The 13,703-nt window shown below is 35.1% G+C and overlaps 1 protein-coding gene across 1 annotated transcript in view; it reads left to right on the top strand.

Annotated features, from left to right (window-relative positions):
• Positions 1-13,703, top strand: part of LOC109067921 (attractin-like protein 1) — a 93,639-nt gene that overhangs the window by 57,964 nt on the left and 21,972 nt on the right. Inside the window, 1 exon segment of the mRNA XM_042767823.1 lies at positions 2,295-2,373. Within this exon segment, the coding sequence (XP_042623757.1) occupies positions 2,295-2,373 (79 nt within the window).

Below are 13,703 nucleotides of genomic sequence, written 5' to 3'. Positions count from 1 at the left end.
CCGTCCTCTGCTTTAAATGTTTCCCGGTCGCCGCCTTTATTTTGTCACTTATTTACTCAAGCCGCCACATGTAATACCACACGAGGGGCAGGAACCTTTAATTGCTTTATTTTTCGTATAAATTCGTATTCCAGGTGGAACCGCGGAGGGGATTAAGTCCTGTTTACTGCCTGCAATGCACCGGATGAAAGGCTTCGATCTGACGGGGGATTTCTCACACACTGCTACTTAATCGAGCCATTCAAGTTTCCCTCTTCTCTATTTGTCTCCAATTTGCCATTATCTTCAAACGAACCAATGATGCTGTGCGTTTGAAAGCATTAAAAGGATTTCATCATTCTTTTTTTTCACCTTTTTTTTTCATCTGTGCAAACTGTGAATTAATTTCACACGGAGATGTTTACGAATACTCACATATCTCCATAAATACAGTCAGCAAATATAATTCCCCTACAATTCATGACTTCGCTGTCGGCGCAGTTTTAAGATTTACCCTTTGAAGCACATCGCCAGGCAGAAACACTTGACTGAAAATATCAGATTTCTCAGCTTGACCATTGGAAGGCCTTCTGCGAGTTTCAGAAATGTGTTGACATTTGCCTTTTGTTCCTTTATTTTAATCTTTTGAAGTGGGATTATCTTTTATTGAGTCTAGATGCACTGTAAAATCTTTAACAAGATGCAACAAAGAAATGGTAGAAAGTGTTTTTTTTTTTTTTTAATGTTAGTTGAAACAATAATTTGTCACCTCAAACAACTAATGTTCTAGAGATCTGGAGTGGTGGCTATTAACTACAATATGGAATATTATAAAACCAAACTACAATCAAACCTCAAGAAATTAGTCAGGATCAACTACTTTACTCACATGGGTATTTGATGTACCTTAATGAATAAATTCCAACTTTCTAGCAAACCGAAATGCTTTGTTTCCCAGCAGCCACAACCCCAAATGAGCCATGGCAATTCCATTGTCAGAATAATCTTGATAAGCTTGCTGAAAATGCAAATTAAGAAATGTTCTTACTAAATCATATACATACATATATATATATGTGTGTATGTGTGTGTGTGTGTGTGTGTGTGTGTGTGTGTGTGTGTGTGTGTGTGTGTGTGTATATGTGTATATATGAACAAACAATAGATTCACAAGATGTTGTTTTTGAAAATCCAGTGTTTTTTTCCAGTGGTAATGTTCATATTTGCCATCTGTTGAATGGTGTAAACATAAATCTGTCACTTCTTGCTCATAGTGCAAAGCTTCTTTTTAACACTTGATGAAGATATATGAGATGAGAAGCAAGTGTTGCAATAAAGAAACACAAAGTCATTGTGTTTTTATTAATGGCATGTTAGTGATTAGAAGGGATGGCCAATATGACCCGAATTTTATATCACAGTATGATTAATGTAATATTACAGTAACAATATGCTATACAGATATTTTTGGTGTAATATTGATTAAATATATTTTTAGCAATGTGATGTGTTGTGGCAATTTCCCATTTCAATAAAGGTATGAGACAGAAGTCTTTTGAAAATTAATTTTCTTGCAGGAAAAGGTCTACATTCATACAGTCATTCAGGGTTGGCTGTAGATTGCGACAAAGGAAGGAACACTTTAACTCAGTATTTCTACCCTTATAAAACCAGGATGCTTCTATCTCATCCAATCATAATGCATATTCAACATTTGTGTCCATTTATGGTATCAAACTGTCCCCTAGATGCGTTTCTAAGTATTTAATGCAAATCAATTTCTTAGAAGCTAAGTGTTTAAAAAGTTAAAATAACATTTCCTTTCTCACACTTGCCTTGCACCTTCGACACATGGACTGCTTTTAATACATCAAAATAACTCAAGCATGCTGATGAGGCATTTTGAGAAGATCATTGTTATTAAAGCTAATAATAATATTTCAGATAAAAATAATATTTCCTCCACATGGTGATACAGGTTTTTGCATAATTCTGTTATTTTACAAATCATTCATTTTTATTTATTTATTTGGAACTTGGATGCAAATGAGACATTTATTCATAACAAATAAATAATCAATCTTAAATCAATGCATCAATTAAATATCAATTAAAAGGCTCAAAACAGTAAAACTCCAAAGGTTCCAGCATTGAATTGTAATTAGATGAATCCCTGATAGTTGCACAGATAGCTATTGCATTAGCTGACACATTTCTACTGTTGCTTGATATGTAGTGTCATACTGCCCATCCCTAGTGATATGAAAATTCTACATCGTTTAATCCTTCCATCCTTTCTTTTCTTCATCCTACAGCTGTTTTCTGTCGCTGTTACTGGTAGCTGCAGTGGTGTGGAAGATCAAACAGACCTGTTGGGCCTCCAGGCGACGAGAGGTATGTCAAAATACAAAAAAGAAACACAAAGTGCTCCTTTTCACAAGAATATATACAGTAACCATGATATGGACAATGTCTGCTTTGTCAGAGTCATGGTAATTTCAAAATAGCCAAATATCTGCTGATTAATTCACTTGTTTGATATGTCGTATCATATATTGAATGACTTTACACTTTGGTAAATCTTTTCTCCCTTTTTTGTTTTGTGGTTTTTCCTTCCCATGGAATTTGATTAGATGCTCTGAGAAGTACATATAAAGCCTTGTCAGCCACATGAAACAGCTCTGCAGAGTCCAATACTTACAAACATGCCCATTTTCTTAATTAGGGGCCCTTATGAGCCAATTAGCTCTGACAAGAGTTATCTAATGCAGTTCAGAGCAGACTGAACGATAAGCATAGCAGATGTCTGCACATCGAGGAGAGAGATGTCATTCTTTCACTATTTCTCCTGCCTTCCTTCATTTTATCGTGGCAGAATTACAGGCGATCGAAGGGGTTTCAGGGTCTAGGTTTTGGATATAGAGTCCATTTGCTACCTGGTAACACCCAAAAGTTACTACAAGATATTCGCGAGAATTATTAGCCAATGTTGTAGTGTCCGAAATGCATTTATTTCATTTTAGTGGACAGCATTGACATTGATAATCAGGGCAGTTGATCTCTTTTGCTTCTGTCCTTATTGATGTATGGAAATAAACAAGAGCTATGATTGTGGCGATCCAAAAGCTATATTCATCTAAAGAATTAAATCCAATAATGCGGGATGGGGCAGATGGGCTTCCACCATTAGCATTCGGCTCACTGCAGAGCTGCACTCCACAGGTTCAGATTATCTGTTTGTTTCTGCCATCAAGTATTCTCAAAAAGCTTTTAACTTTTAATTTAAAATAATTGAAAAGTTTGAGGAGGCGCTCCAGAAAAAGAATTACTTCTGAAAAATGTAATTTCTCCTTCCTTTTTGTTTTGATCAAGAAGGAGCCTGAATGACGTGCACCTCATTTTGGCACCAATCATTTGACAAGGTCATGTTTTTGGCAGCATGAGGTAGAGACAGAGATAAAACTCTCAGGGATTTTTCCGAGCTTTTCCTTTGCATTCAGAGGCATGCGAGTAGGGGTCATTTATTTCTGTTTTAAAGTGCAACTTTCCATTTGTATGATCGTAAACGAAGAAGCTGTCCTGCCTTGCGCCCTCTGCTTTGAACGCCTTTTGTCCTGACTGACTTATTGAAAGACATGAGTTGAAAGAAGAGGACATGTTTATAACTTCCATTATGCAAATGTTCTCCACAACACTGATTTTGGCTGAGAGATCAAACAAGGGAATATCTAAAAAGTACCAGTGCTCAACACAAATTACAGTGCTTGCCTTTGATTTCCTTCAGTGTGTCGTTTTCCGGGAAAATTCTAGAGAACGTGTCATTGTCATCTGCCTGGATTATTTGCACAGTTGCATTTGCTTTATTTTGGATATAGCTTTAGCTCTAAAGGCTCTTGTGTTGAAGCGTAGTGCTTGCAAATCTGGTTAAAACCATCCAATTAGTGCTTAACCTCATGCATCATGCGACTATTTGATCTCTTAAACTAAATTTATTGTATTTAAGAGATTACAGTATGCATATATAATATAATATAAAGTATTATTGTTTTTGTTTTTCAGGATACTTTGATTAATAGAAAGTTCAAAATAGTATTTATTTGAAATAGATTTTTTATTATATATATATCATAAATATTATAATGTATATAATGCTTATCAATAATAATATAAACAATTTAAATATAAATATAATATATATTATAAAAAATAAAAAAATTTGATGCTCACATTTACTTGTAGCATTTCCAATGACTGATTTGTTTTTTATTGATTCTTTTTTTTATACAAAATATGTGTTTCTATTTCTCAAAAACATTTTTCTATTGATGGATGGATTTACCTGTGTCTTTGCAGGAAAATCTCCAGCATTTCTGTTGCTATTCTGTAATCTTGAACAGTGCTGTCCCTTAGCAGTGTTTTTTATCTGGCCAAACATTTGATCTGACTTCATAGAGTACAGCTTTAAGACGCTCAAAGCTATAACCTTCGAGCAGAAGATGTTTTGGTCATTGTCTTCAAAGACGAATTGGCCTTGTGAAACCACATAGCATGAGATAGCGGTATGATGATTTCAGATCAAGACTTAGAATGACAGATCTGAAAAATGTATCCTAGCTTATGTTTAGTGGAGGAAGAAATGTGTTCTATGTCTCTGATTTGATTCATCATAGTGAATCTGTGTGTGTGTGTGTGTGTGTGTGTGTGTGTGTGTGTGTGTGTGTGTGTGTGTGTGTGTGTTTGTGTGTGTTTAGCTGTGATGTTAAGTGATAATGCTGAGCAGGTGCATTAGAGGACCGTTTTCTGATGCCAGAGGGCTTGATAATGGTGTTTTGCATTTACCGCAGTGGAATATTACATAGGTAGAGTCACTTATGCCATTGTCTTCTGGACCTGTGTGTGTAGGTTTGCATTTGTGTAGGTGATTATCATATCTGTCAGTGTGTGAAATTCCAGAAATATCCCTTAACTTTTCATGTTTCAGTGAGGTTGCAGCAGTCATAGCTCTTTGCCTCAGATTATTGCTGTACTGCATGATACAACAGATCAGTCTTGTTGATCTTTGTGGATGAACCTTTTTTGAGAATGACATATCAACAGCCTGGTTTCTTAAAGCTAGAAATTAGACAGTGGGCGGGGGGGAGCATACAAAAAGTGCAATTAAACAGTCTTATCTCTGCTCTCCAGTGAGCAACACAAACAGGTTTAGCTATGGGCATCGCCCTTGTCTGTCCTCATGTTTTATGATTCGTCTTATTGAAAAAAAAAAAACTCTTACACTGTTCGGACCAATGACTGCAAACCCCATGCTGAAATGAAAAATTAAATGAACAAGATGGAACAGGGGTGATTAAGAATAATGAAACCATGTCATCCTGAGTTATTGAATTTCGTCTAACATGCAGTCTCATCCAATTCAGTTTTGAACAGTATTGCTTTAAATGCACGTCCTTGTCGCAATATGGTCGTTTTTAATGCAGTTGTATTTGTTTGCAGGTTTGCAGTAGTGATGAGGCTTAAGTCACGTACACACCAGTTGCATGAGGCAGTAATGCTGGTGGAGAAGCATGTGGAGTAAAACTTACTTAAAATGTCATTAAACACTAAAACATATTATGTTTTGTCCAACATAGTGATTGCATGCATAATTTAGTTTATACAAAAAATGTAGGCGCTTTTTTCACTATGCTTTCTTCAAGAGATGAGATCAGTGAGTGAATGTTTTTGGATAGAATTCAGGGTGGTGCAATGTAGGCACATTTTCTGTCAGAAGCAAAAGTCACAAATGCAGCCTGACCATCACGAACAACATCTCTAGAATATTTGTGTGCAACATTTGGAGAATTAATGAAGAAGATGCCTGGGGATTGCCTTATCTCTGTCACCTTTGTTAGAGAAAAAACGCAGTATCAAGTGCTGATGATATAACTATACCTCCACCCCCCCCCATTTTCTGTTTTTATATTATAAAAATATAGATATAGAAATATAAACATAATATATTTTATTTTTATATTACTCTCTCTCTCTCTCTCTCTCTCTCTCTCTCTCTCTCTCTCTCCCTACATATATATTATTGCCCCCATTTCCTCCATTTACCCCCACTGTTTTTTTCCCTTCATTTAGACTTTTCATTATTTTCTTCCACTTTACTGTACCGTAAATCAAGTCTATATAGAATGTAGGCATTATATATTCATATCAGAATGAAATCAAATGAAATGAAACTTTATTCCGTGTAAAGGAGAAAAGTATATATTTTTTCTAGTTTTGTTAGTATTTGTTTTATCTATTTATTTTTTGAATACTTGTCAAGACATGTTAGGAACTGTATCCAGTGGGTCCAAAGATAAATTTGATTTGTTAATCATTCCAGTTTACGAATGCAACCAGTGTAGGAGAAAGCAAGCAGTTCAGCGTGACCATCAACGGATAGTAACTTTATAGCAAAAAATGTATTGCAATAATATAAACAAATATTAAATAATATAATACAACATATACTAATGTATTTAACATTAATATTAAACATTAAAACTTTAGGATTAACACTAACACATTGTATTGTTGATATTTTATTTTAGATTTTATGTATAAAATCCATCCATACTGTGTTGTTTAAATCAGACTAATGCTAAATGATTAGCACAGTCATGTTAAAGAATAGAAAATGTGACTCTGGTGGCCTTGTAGTGATGGTTGATATTTGGATCTATTTTAGGCTGCTATCGACAGAAAAATGTATATACTCAGTATTATATTCCAGGTCTACTGAGTACATGCTTTGGCTTTTCTGGGAGTATCCATTATTATGAAAAATAGAGAAGTTACACTCAAAAAAATTATTCTTTAAACTAACTTAATTCAATTATGGACAGTGGTTCCACACAACCAAATTGTATTTTGTTAACGTTAATGGAATTTTTTTAATCTATGCAATCACCTTGTGATAAAAACCGGTTAAGTTAAGTGAACATGTTTTGGTTTATTACAAACTGGCCAAATGTGTTTCACACTATCAACATAAGGAGGTTTGTCTCAAATAACTCATTTAAATTCTGGACAGTGGTTCCATCTAATTAGTTCTAGTCATTTTAACTAAATGATTTCTATTTAAAGTTGCTCACTTCAACAAAGCATTTTTTGTGTGATTTGTCTTGTAATGAGTCAAAAGACAAGATGTCACAAAGGATCAAAGTGTATTTGTTAAACAAGCAATAAATAGTTACACACAGTTAAATGCAGTTGAAACCACATTACAAAATAGCAGAAATATCAAACTACTGTCATTTTCTAATTGGCATTTATGGGAAACCAATCACACCTTATTCCAGGAACAGGAACTGGCTCCAGAAATAACTTCTGCAGTACTCCAGATGTGTACCTGAGTTCAGGAGGGTTGCTCAAGTTCAGTCCATATATCAGTCCCAGCAACATGGTTTTGCATAGAGTAAACTGCCAAGGTCCTGAAGAACTTTATCTTCCAACACTCCAACATCTGCTGGGCTGCCTTCAATGACTGTACCTTCAAATAGATTCCCACGAGTCTTCTGGATCACCTCCTGATTGCTGGCAATGTCTGTATCCTAGAAGAATTTAAAAGGATGGAGTACTCAAATTCTTGTGTATTAACTTTAACAAAGCATTTATCAACCTTGAAAATTAAAAAAAAAAAAACTCACCATATACTCCATACTGCTAGGGTCTTCATTTGGTTACTTCAATTTCATTAGTCTGAAGATGCAAACAACCAAATTTAGCCTTTAAATTTTTTCTAAAATTACAAGTTTAAAAAAAAAATGTCAGTCATTCATCCTGTATTTCCTTATGGGAAATACAGGCAAGCAGTAAAGATGGAATTCTAACAAACATTACAATGGAAAATAGTACTGGGCCAGATCAGCACTGAAAGCCGCTGTCTTGCAGAGTTTAGCAGTATTCCCAATTAAAGGGGTAATTCACCCAAAAATCATTAACTGCTCAACCTTCATGTCGTTCTAAACCCTCAAGATCTTCGTCATCTTCAGAACACAAATTAAGATATTTTTGATGAAATCCGAGAGCTTTCTGACCGTGCATAGTGAGCAACACAACTGGAATGTTCCCAGACACAGAAACATAGTAATGACATCACTAAAACAGTCCATGTGACATCAGTGGTTAAACCGTAATTTTACAAAGCTACAAGAATACTTTTTTGTGCAAAGAAAACAAAAATAGCGACTTTATTCAACAATTCTTCTCCAAATCGCATCTTCTGCCAATATCAAGAGCACGTAAATAATGCATGCACGTTGTGCTGCTGACATAGAACACGCATGCGCTGAGCCTTGTTTACATGCAGAGGAAAGCAATGTTAATGCCTCTTGTTACTCTCCATAATGGCACCCCTGCCTTATATCTGTCTTTTTTTGTTAATTTCCATAACCCTAAAACTCAGTGGCCAGTGAGAGAATAATGTTTTAATACAAGGTTTTGTTGAGTGCAGTTGTTCTTACCTGTGTAGTGGGTACCAAGAGGGTTTAATTATTTGTCCAAGGACTCTTTTTCAGTATGCAAACATCTTCAGAAGTTTTGCAGTGTGGATCCATTTTGGCAAAGGTTGTTGATGCTAATGGGCCTATGGTAATAAAAAACAGCTTAACAGCAAAAAACAATTCAATGATCAAAATATTAAATGATTTATTTGTGTGAGTGATGAATAGTGTCATGTTTACCATTCCAAAAGGGTGGACCTGATTACATATCTGGAGCATTTGTATAATGTGAACAGCTCAGAGTAGTGTCCGGTTTAAAGTCATTGTATGACCACACAGCCATGTGTATAAACAAAACTTCAAATACTTTCACTGTGCTAAGCCATGGGTCTCCAAACTCGGGCGACATTTCATGGTTAGACATTTATTAATTTTTCAGCTTTTGCAATTAGTTAAAATATGCATATTCTAACAAATAAATTAAGGTAATTACTTATGCTTTTAAAAGTCACTATGTATTACTATTATACAATTAATTTCTACAAATAAATATATTTGGCACACAAAATGAGATGAGAGAGAAACTCTTATTCACCTTTTAATTAGCTATATGAGGAAGTAGCTGAATGACAAATCATTCTGCCTATTAACATCCTTATGTATAATAAAGCCTTATGTATAATAAAGTAAAGGTAAGTGTTTGTTTTATTTTTGGATAAACATTTTATTAATAAATACAATCTCTCTTAAAATACCTTATTGGGTTATGATAATCAAAACAGTCCTGCGCTAGATCAAACCAAACTAAAACTTGAATGATTTTTTTTTTTCACACTAATAAAAGGATTTTATCATTAGCTAGCTCCACACTGCTGCTTTATAACAGAAATATTATCATTCTAACTGAAAGCGACACTGACTTTCTGACTATCTGTTGCATAAAGAACTGTTGTATAAATAAACATGACGTGACTGGACTTTTCTTTACTGGAGTGCAGAAATTTGTGCAAACGTCCACATCGCTGTAATCAAATGTGTTCTTACGTGCTGCTTTTACATTGCGGTTAGTTTTTGTTGTTTATTTTGTTATTGAGAGGAAGGCACGCAGTATATATTTACATATTCTTCCAAACGTCGCGCAGCAGCCTCTGGTTCGTATCTGCTCTGTTTGCTCTAACTGAAGTGCTGTCTTCTTCTTTTGAATTGCATCAGGAGAGCTGAATTACAGTCTTGCGTTACAGTGCCACACTGTTCAAACCACATTATTGCAGGCTCTCACATTAGGTCATACGAAATCAAACCACTACTCAACAAAAATATTTGTCGACAATTTTTTTGTCAACGTTGTCGATAATGTTGACTAATTGTTTCAGGCCTAGTATATATATACTACAGTCCATACGCTACAGAGAGTCATGCGTTTTCCCAACCACTCAAAATCCTCTATTAACGGCGCAATAAACAGATTACACAATACTCGACTGCAAAACAAAAGCACCCCAAAACAGAAACTCTAAGAGAAATTAAAGACTTTGACTTAACACAGGGAAAACTTTACATTTTCTTACCTGGCTGGTACTTCTTGCTCTGACTGACGCCATTGCAGCTCCTCTGCGCCGTCATCATCAAACGCGTTGGAAATCGTTACATCTGTTTTTTGTTTTTTTGTTTTTTTTAATTCCGAAATTAAATCCTTTACGTTAGTTTAATGATTGATAATTAAGTAAAATGGAAAATGAAATCAATTAAGTTGATTAAGCACAATACAATGGTGTTTTGGCGGAAAACGAAATATATTTGTGTTGTTTTAACAAAAAATATATGTGTAAAACAAACAGTGCCACAAAACCATTTCTTTGAGTGTATGATTAAAAAATTTTATCTCTGCGATAGGGCCATTTGTTATAAAGAATGTTTCTCTTTCAAGGGCATCAACAAACTTCAGGCAAAGAGAACAAAGAATTGTATTCTTTTTAATATTAATTAAAGGTCATAGTATCAGCCCCAATATAAAACCATTCTGGCTGGCTTACAGCCCAAGATGTGGGTTTAAGAATGAATAACCAAGTGACAGAGAAACTGAGCTTTAGGTCTGCAGGGTGGCAGCTGTACTCTATCTAATGTTGAATTTTCAATGGTTTTTAGTGATAATCATTCATTAATGATTATTTGGTGGGTTATAGATATTAAGCATGTCAACGATATAACAGTTGGCTTTAAACTATTGATATTTTAAAAGCTAGATGTCATCAACTCTGCTATAATTAAACAGAGCATTATTACTTAGTTTAATGAATGAGGTACAATCTTGTGTGACACAGATTTGTCAGGAAAGAACTCATTATGCAGAGAGAGAGAGAGGGGGAGCTCGATGGAATCGGGAAAGCACGGATGCGTCAGCCTCTTCTCCAGTCTTGCAGAAAAGCAGCTCTGATCGGTCTGAAAAAAAAAGGTTTCTGCCCATAATGAGAGCCTTGCAAACAGTAACAAGCATTTGTGACTCACAGAGGCTCTGCTTCCGTTTCATTCATCACATTCTCACAAGGGAACCGTTAGTCTATGACGAATACTCGCCCTCTCTTTTCAAGTTCAGCTGTGGGACTCTCCCAGAATTTGTGAAATCATAAGTTCACAGAAACCGATGTGTGCAAATGATACATGCATTGCTCAGAGAGATGCAGGAGTGTGTTCTGAAGTAATGGATCGACGCAGAGTCTGAAGAAGAACTGTTCACTTGGCAATTTCAAAGCAAAGGCTTGTATCAGTGATCTGGAAATGAATCCCAAATATTTGTTCAGTGTGTAGCTAAATATGATGTTCACTTTGTCCAGTCAAAGAAGGTCATGCTTCCTTTCCTCTAGCCTGTTGTCTGTGACTATTGTTACATTTTGCAGCACTCGGGGGAGATAAATACTGAATGTCTGAGGTTAACTGAGTCTTTCCCTGTACAAAAAAAAAATTCAGATTTAGGTCAGACAAGAAAACAAAAATAGCATTAGTAGTATTACATTTTAAATATTGTTGCTTCTACTGTGGGAATGAGGCATTTTAAGACCTATAATATGATGCAACTGGTTGTAATTTTTTTGTGTTATTATTCAGTTTGTTAGAGTGTTCTGTATTTAAGTTGTAATTTTAGTTCGATTGATGTAGTGTGAGCCAACAGGTGTGATCTAGTGATGTAGTTAACTGTAATGATTAAAATGACTGATAAAATAAGAAATCAGACAATTTGTACTGTAAATAGTAGGAATGGTATGCAAAATATATGACAGAAACTGCCACTGGATGTGACTGGCGTTCGATGGCAGGCTAGTGGCAAATCTGGGCATGAAAACTAAAAAGAAGGCATGAGATCTGTATGGTATTAAGGGCCTGGATGACTGAGAGCATTTAAAGTAAAAGTATTGACAGGTAACTACTGCAGTTATGATAATATTGGACTGATATGATCATATTTTCTGGACCTGGTTAGAACTCTGGCTGCAGTGTTTTAAATAAACTGCAGCTTATTTATGGAAACAATCGGGCATCCAGCCACAAGTGCATTACAATAATCAGGTCTCAAAGTTATGAATGCATGAGCTAACATTTCTGCGTCTAGAAAGAATATTCTGTAACTCAAGTGTTTCTGAGGTGGAAAAATGCAGTGAGGTGCTCAGTAGGTAATACCCCTTGCAGAAAGCCAAATTTCTTTCAGTTTGAAGGGTCATGTCGTAGAGAGGGAGGAGTTAATAATATTTAACAAAGGTTCAGAAATTGCAGGATGCATCATCATGATGTCTGATATACGGGAACAGTTGGTTGCAATTTTCTTTCTTATGTTCTTTATCTTTTCTGTGAGAAAAGTAATTGCGCTGTTCTGTAGTGGGTTATCAGATTCAAGAAATGCCTGGTTCCTAGTTAATCTGGCCACTGTGCTAAACAGATACCTGTGATTATGCTGGTTATTTTCTGATAGCATACAACAATCAGGTTGTTTTTCTCCCGTCTGCATTCCTTTTTCTTAGCGTCTTTCTTAAGAGAGGCTGTTATACTACAGTACCCACTTGAACTTGAGCATCAATAAGAAAAGTAATAAAAGTTGCATCCATGTGCTTTCTCACTCCATCAAGCTTTTCACTTCTTAAAGTCAAACACTAAGCAGTACAGATAAATCTTCGACATTTATAGCGAGTGTTGCTGCTGACTTCAATGTGGTTATTTTTTTGTTTTTACAATACAGAAAAATGTTTACATTTATACATATAGTACAGTTAAATAATTGAATTAAAAAATTTTTTTTTTTTGTCACAATGTAACCGAAAATACAGTTTCAAGTTCCCTCCAAGCCTGCTCAGAATGAGCAGCCAGTGAGCTACTGACTATAATTGAATGCCCCGATCTACATACTTGGTAATAATAACAGATCAATGTCAAATTCAATTCCAAGCCAATGAGTGAAATGTCCTTTGAGCAGTCAATCAGAATGTCTTTGTGGAATAACCAATGAAGCCAATTTCATAATCCATGTTCTGAAGAGCTAATTGGGTAATGTGGCTCAGGAAGAACTGGACCAGACGGGTCAATGCAGAAGTGATTCTGAGTGGATTACCTTAATTGTACCTTAAACATGAGCAAGTCCTCAGGGGAAATAATTACAGGCTATGAAGACTTTTGAGGATAGAGTTGTTTTTGTAAGATCAGTGGGCGCATTTATATCTTGCAGTATACTTTGACAAGTCATTTTTACTAGGTTTTTTGTTCCCAGTGAGAAAACTTTTCTTAACGTTGCTTAATTTACATAATTTCTACAGTGAATAATTTGTTAAAATTTTAGATAGTGTTTGCAAGTTAGGCACAGACATGTCTTTGTGAGTCAGAATGAATTTCCTCCTTGTGCCAGTTTTTTTTTCCCTTTGTCTAAAACGTCCATACATGTGAAGTTGACTGAGTACATAATTTCAATTAATAGTTAATATAATTACTTAATTGCATTTTACAGTTATGTAGAATATAAGAGTTGTTTTGAATCAGCTAAGCGTCCACAGCATTTTGAATTTGACAGTGAATTTTATTCTTCATATTTTAGGCAAGGTCAAACTAACTGAACACTTAATTTATATAAAACTGTTAAAACTACTAGTACCTACTTTTTTACTCTTAACTGTTAAACTAACTGTTAAAACTGGTAGTTAAAAACTGCTGTGTTTCTATTGAAAATCTATTGATTGTTTTTTTTTCTCTCTTTCTTTTTTTAACAGACAGCGT

The sequence above is a fragment of the Cyprinus carpio genome, chromosome A12, assembly GCF_018340385.1.
Source record: "Cyprinus carpio isolate SPL01 chromosome A12, ASM1834038v1, whole genome shotgun sequence".
Classification (NCBI taxonomy): domain Eukaryota; kingdom Metazoa; phylum Chordata; class Actinopteri; order Cypriniformes; family Cyprinidae; genus Cyprinus; species Cyprinus carpio.
The sequence above is the reverse complement of the archived record's forward strand: the minus strand, read 5'-3'. Positions and strand labels throughout refer to the sequence as shown.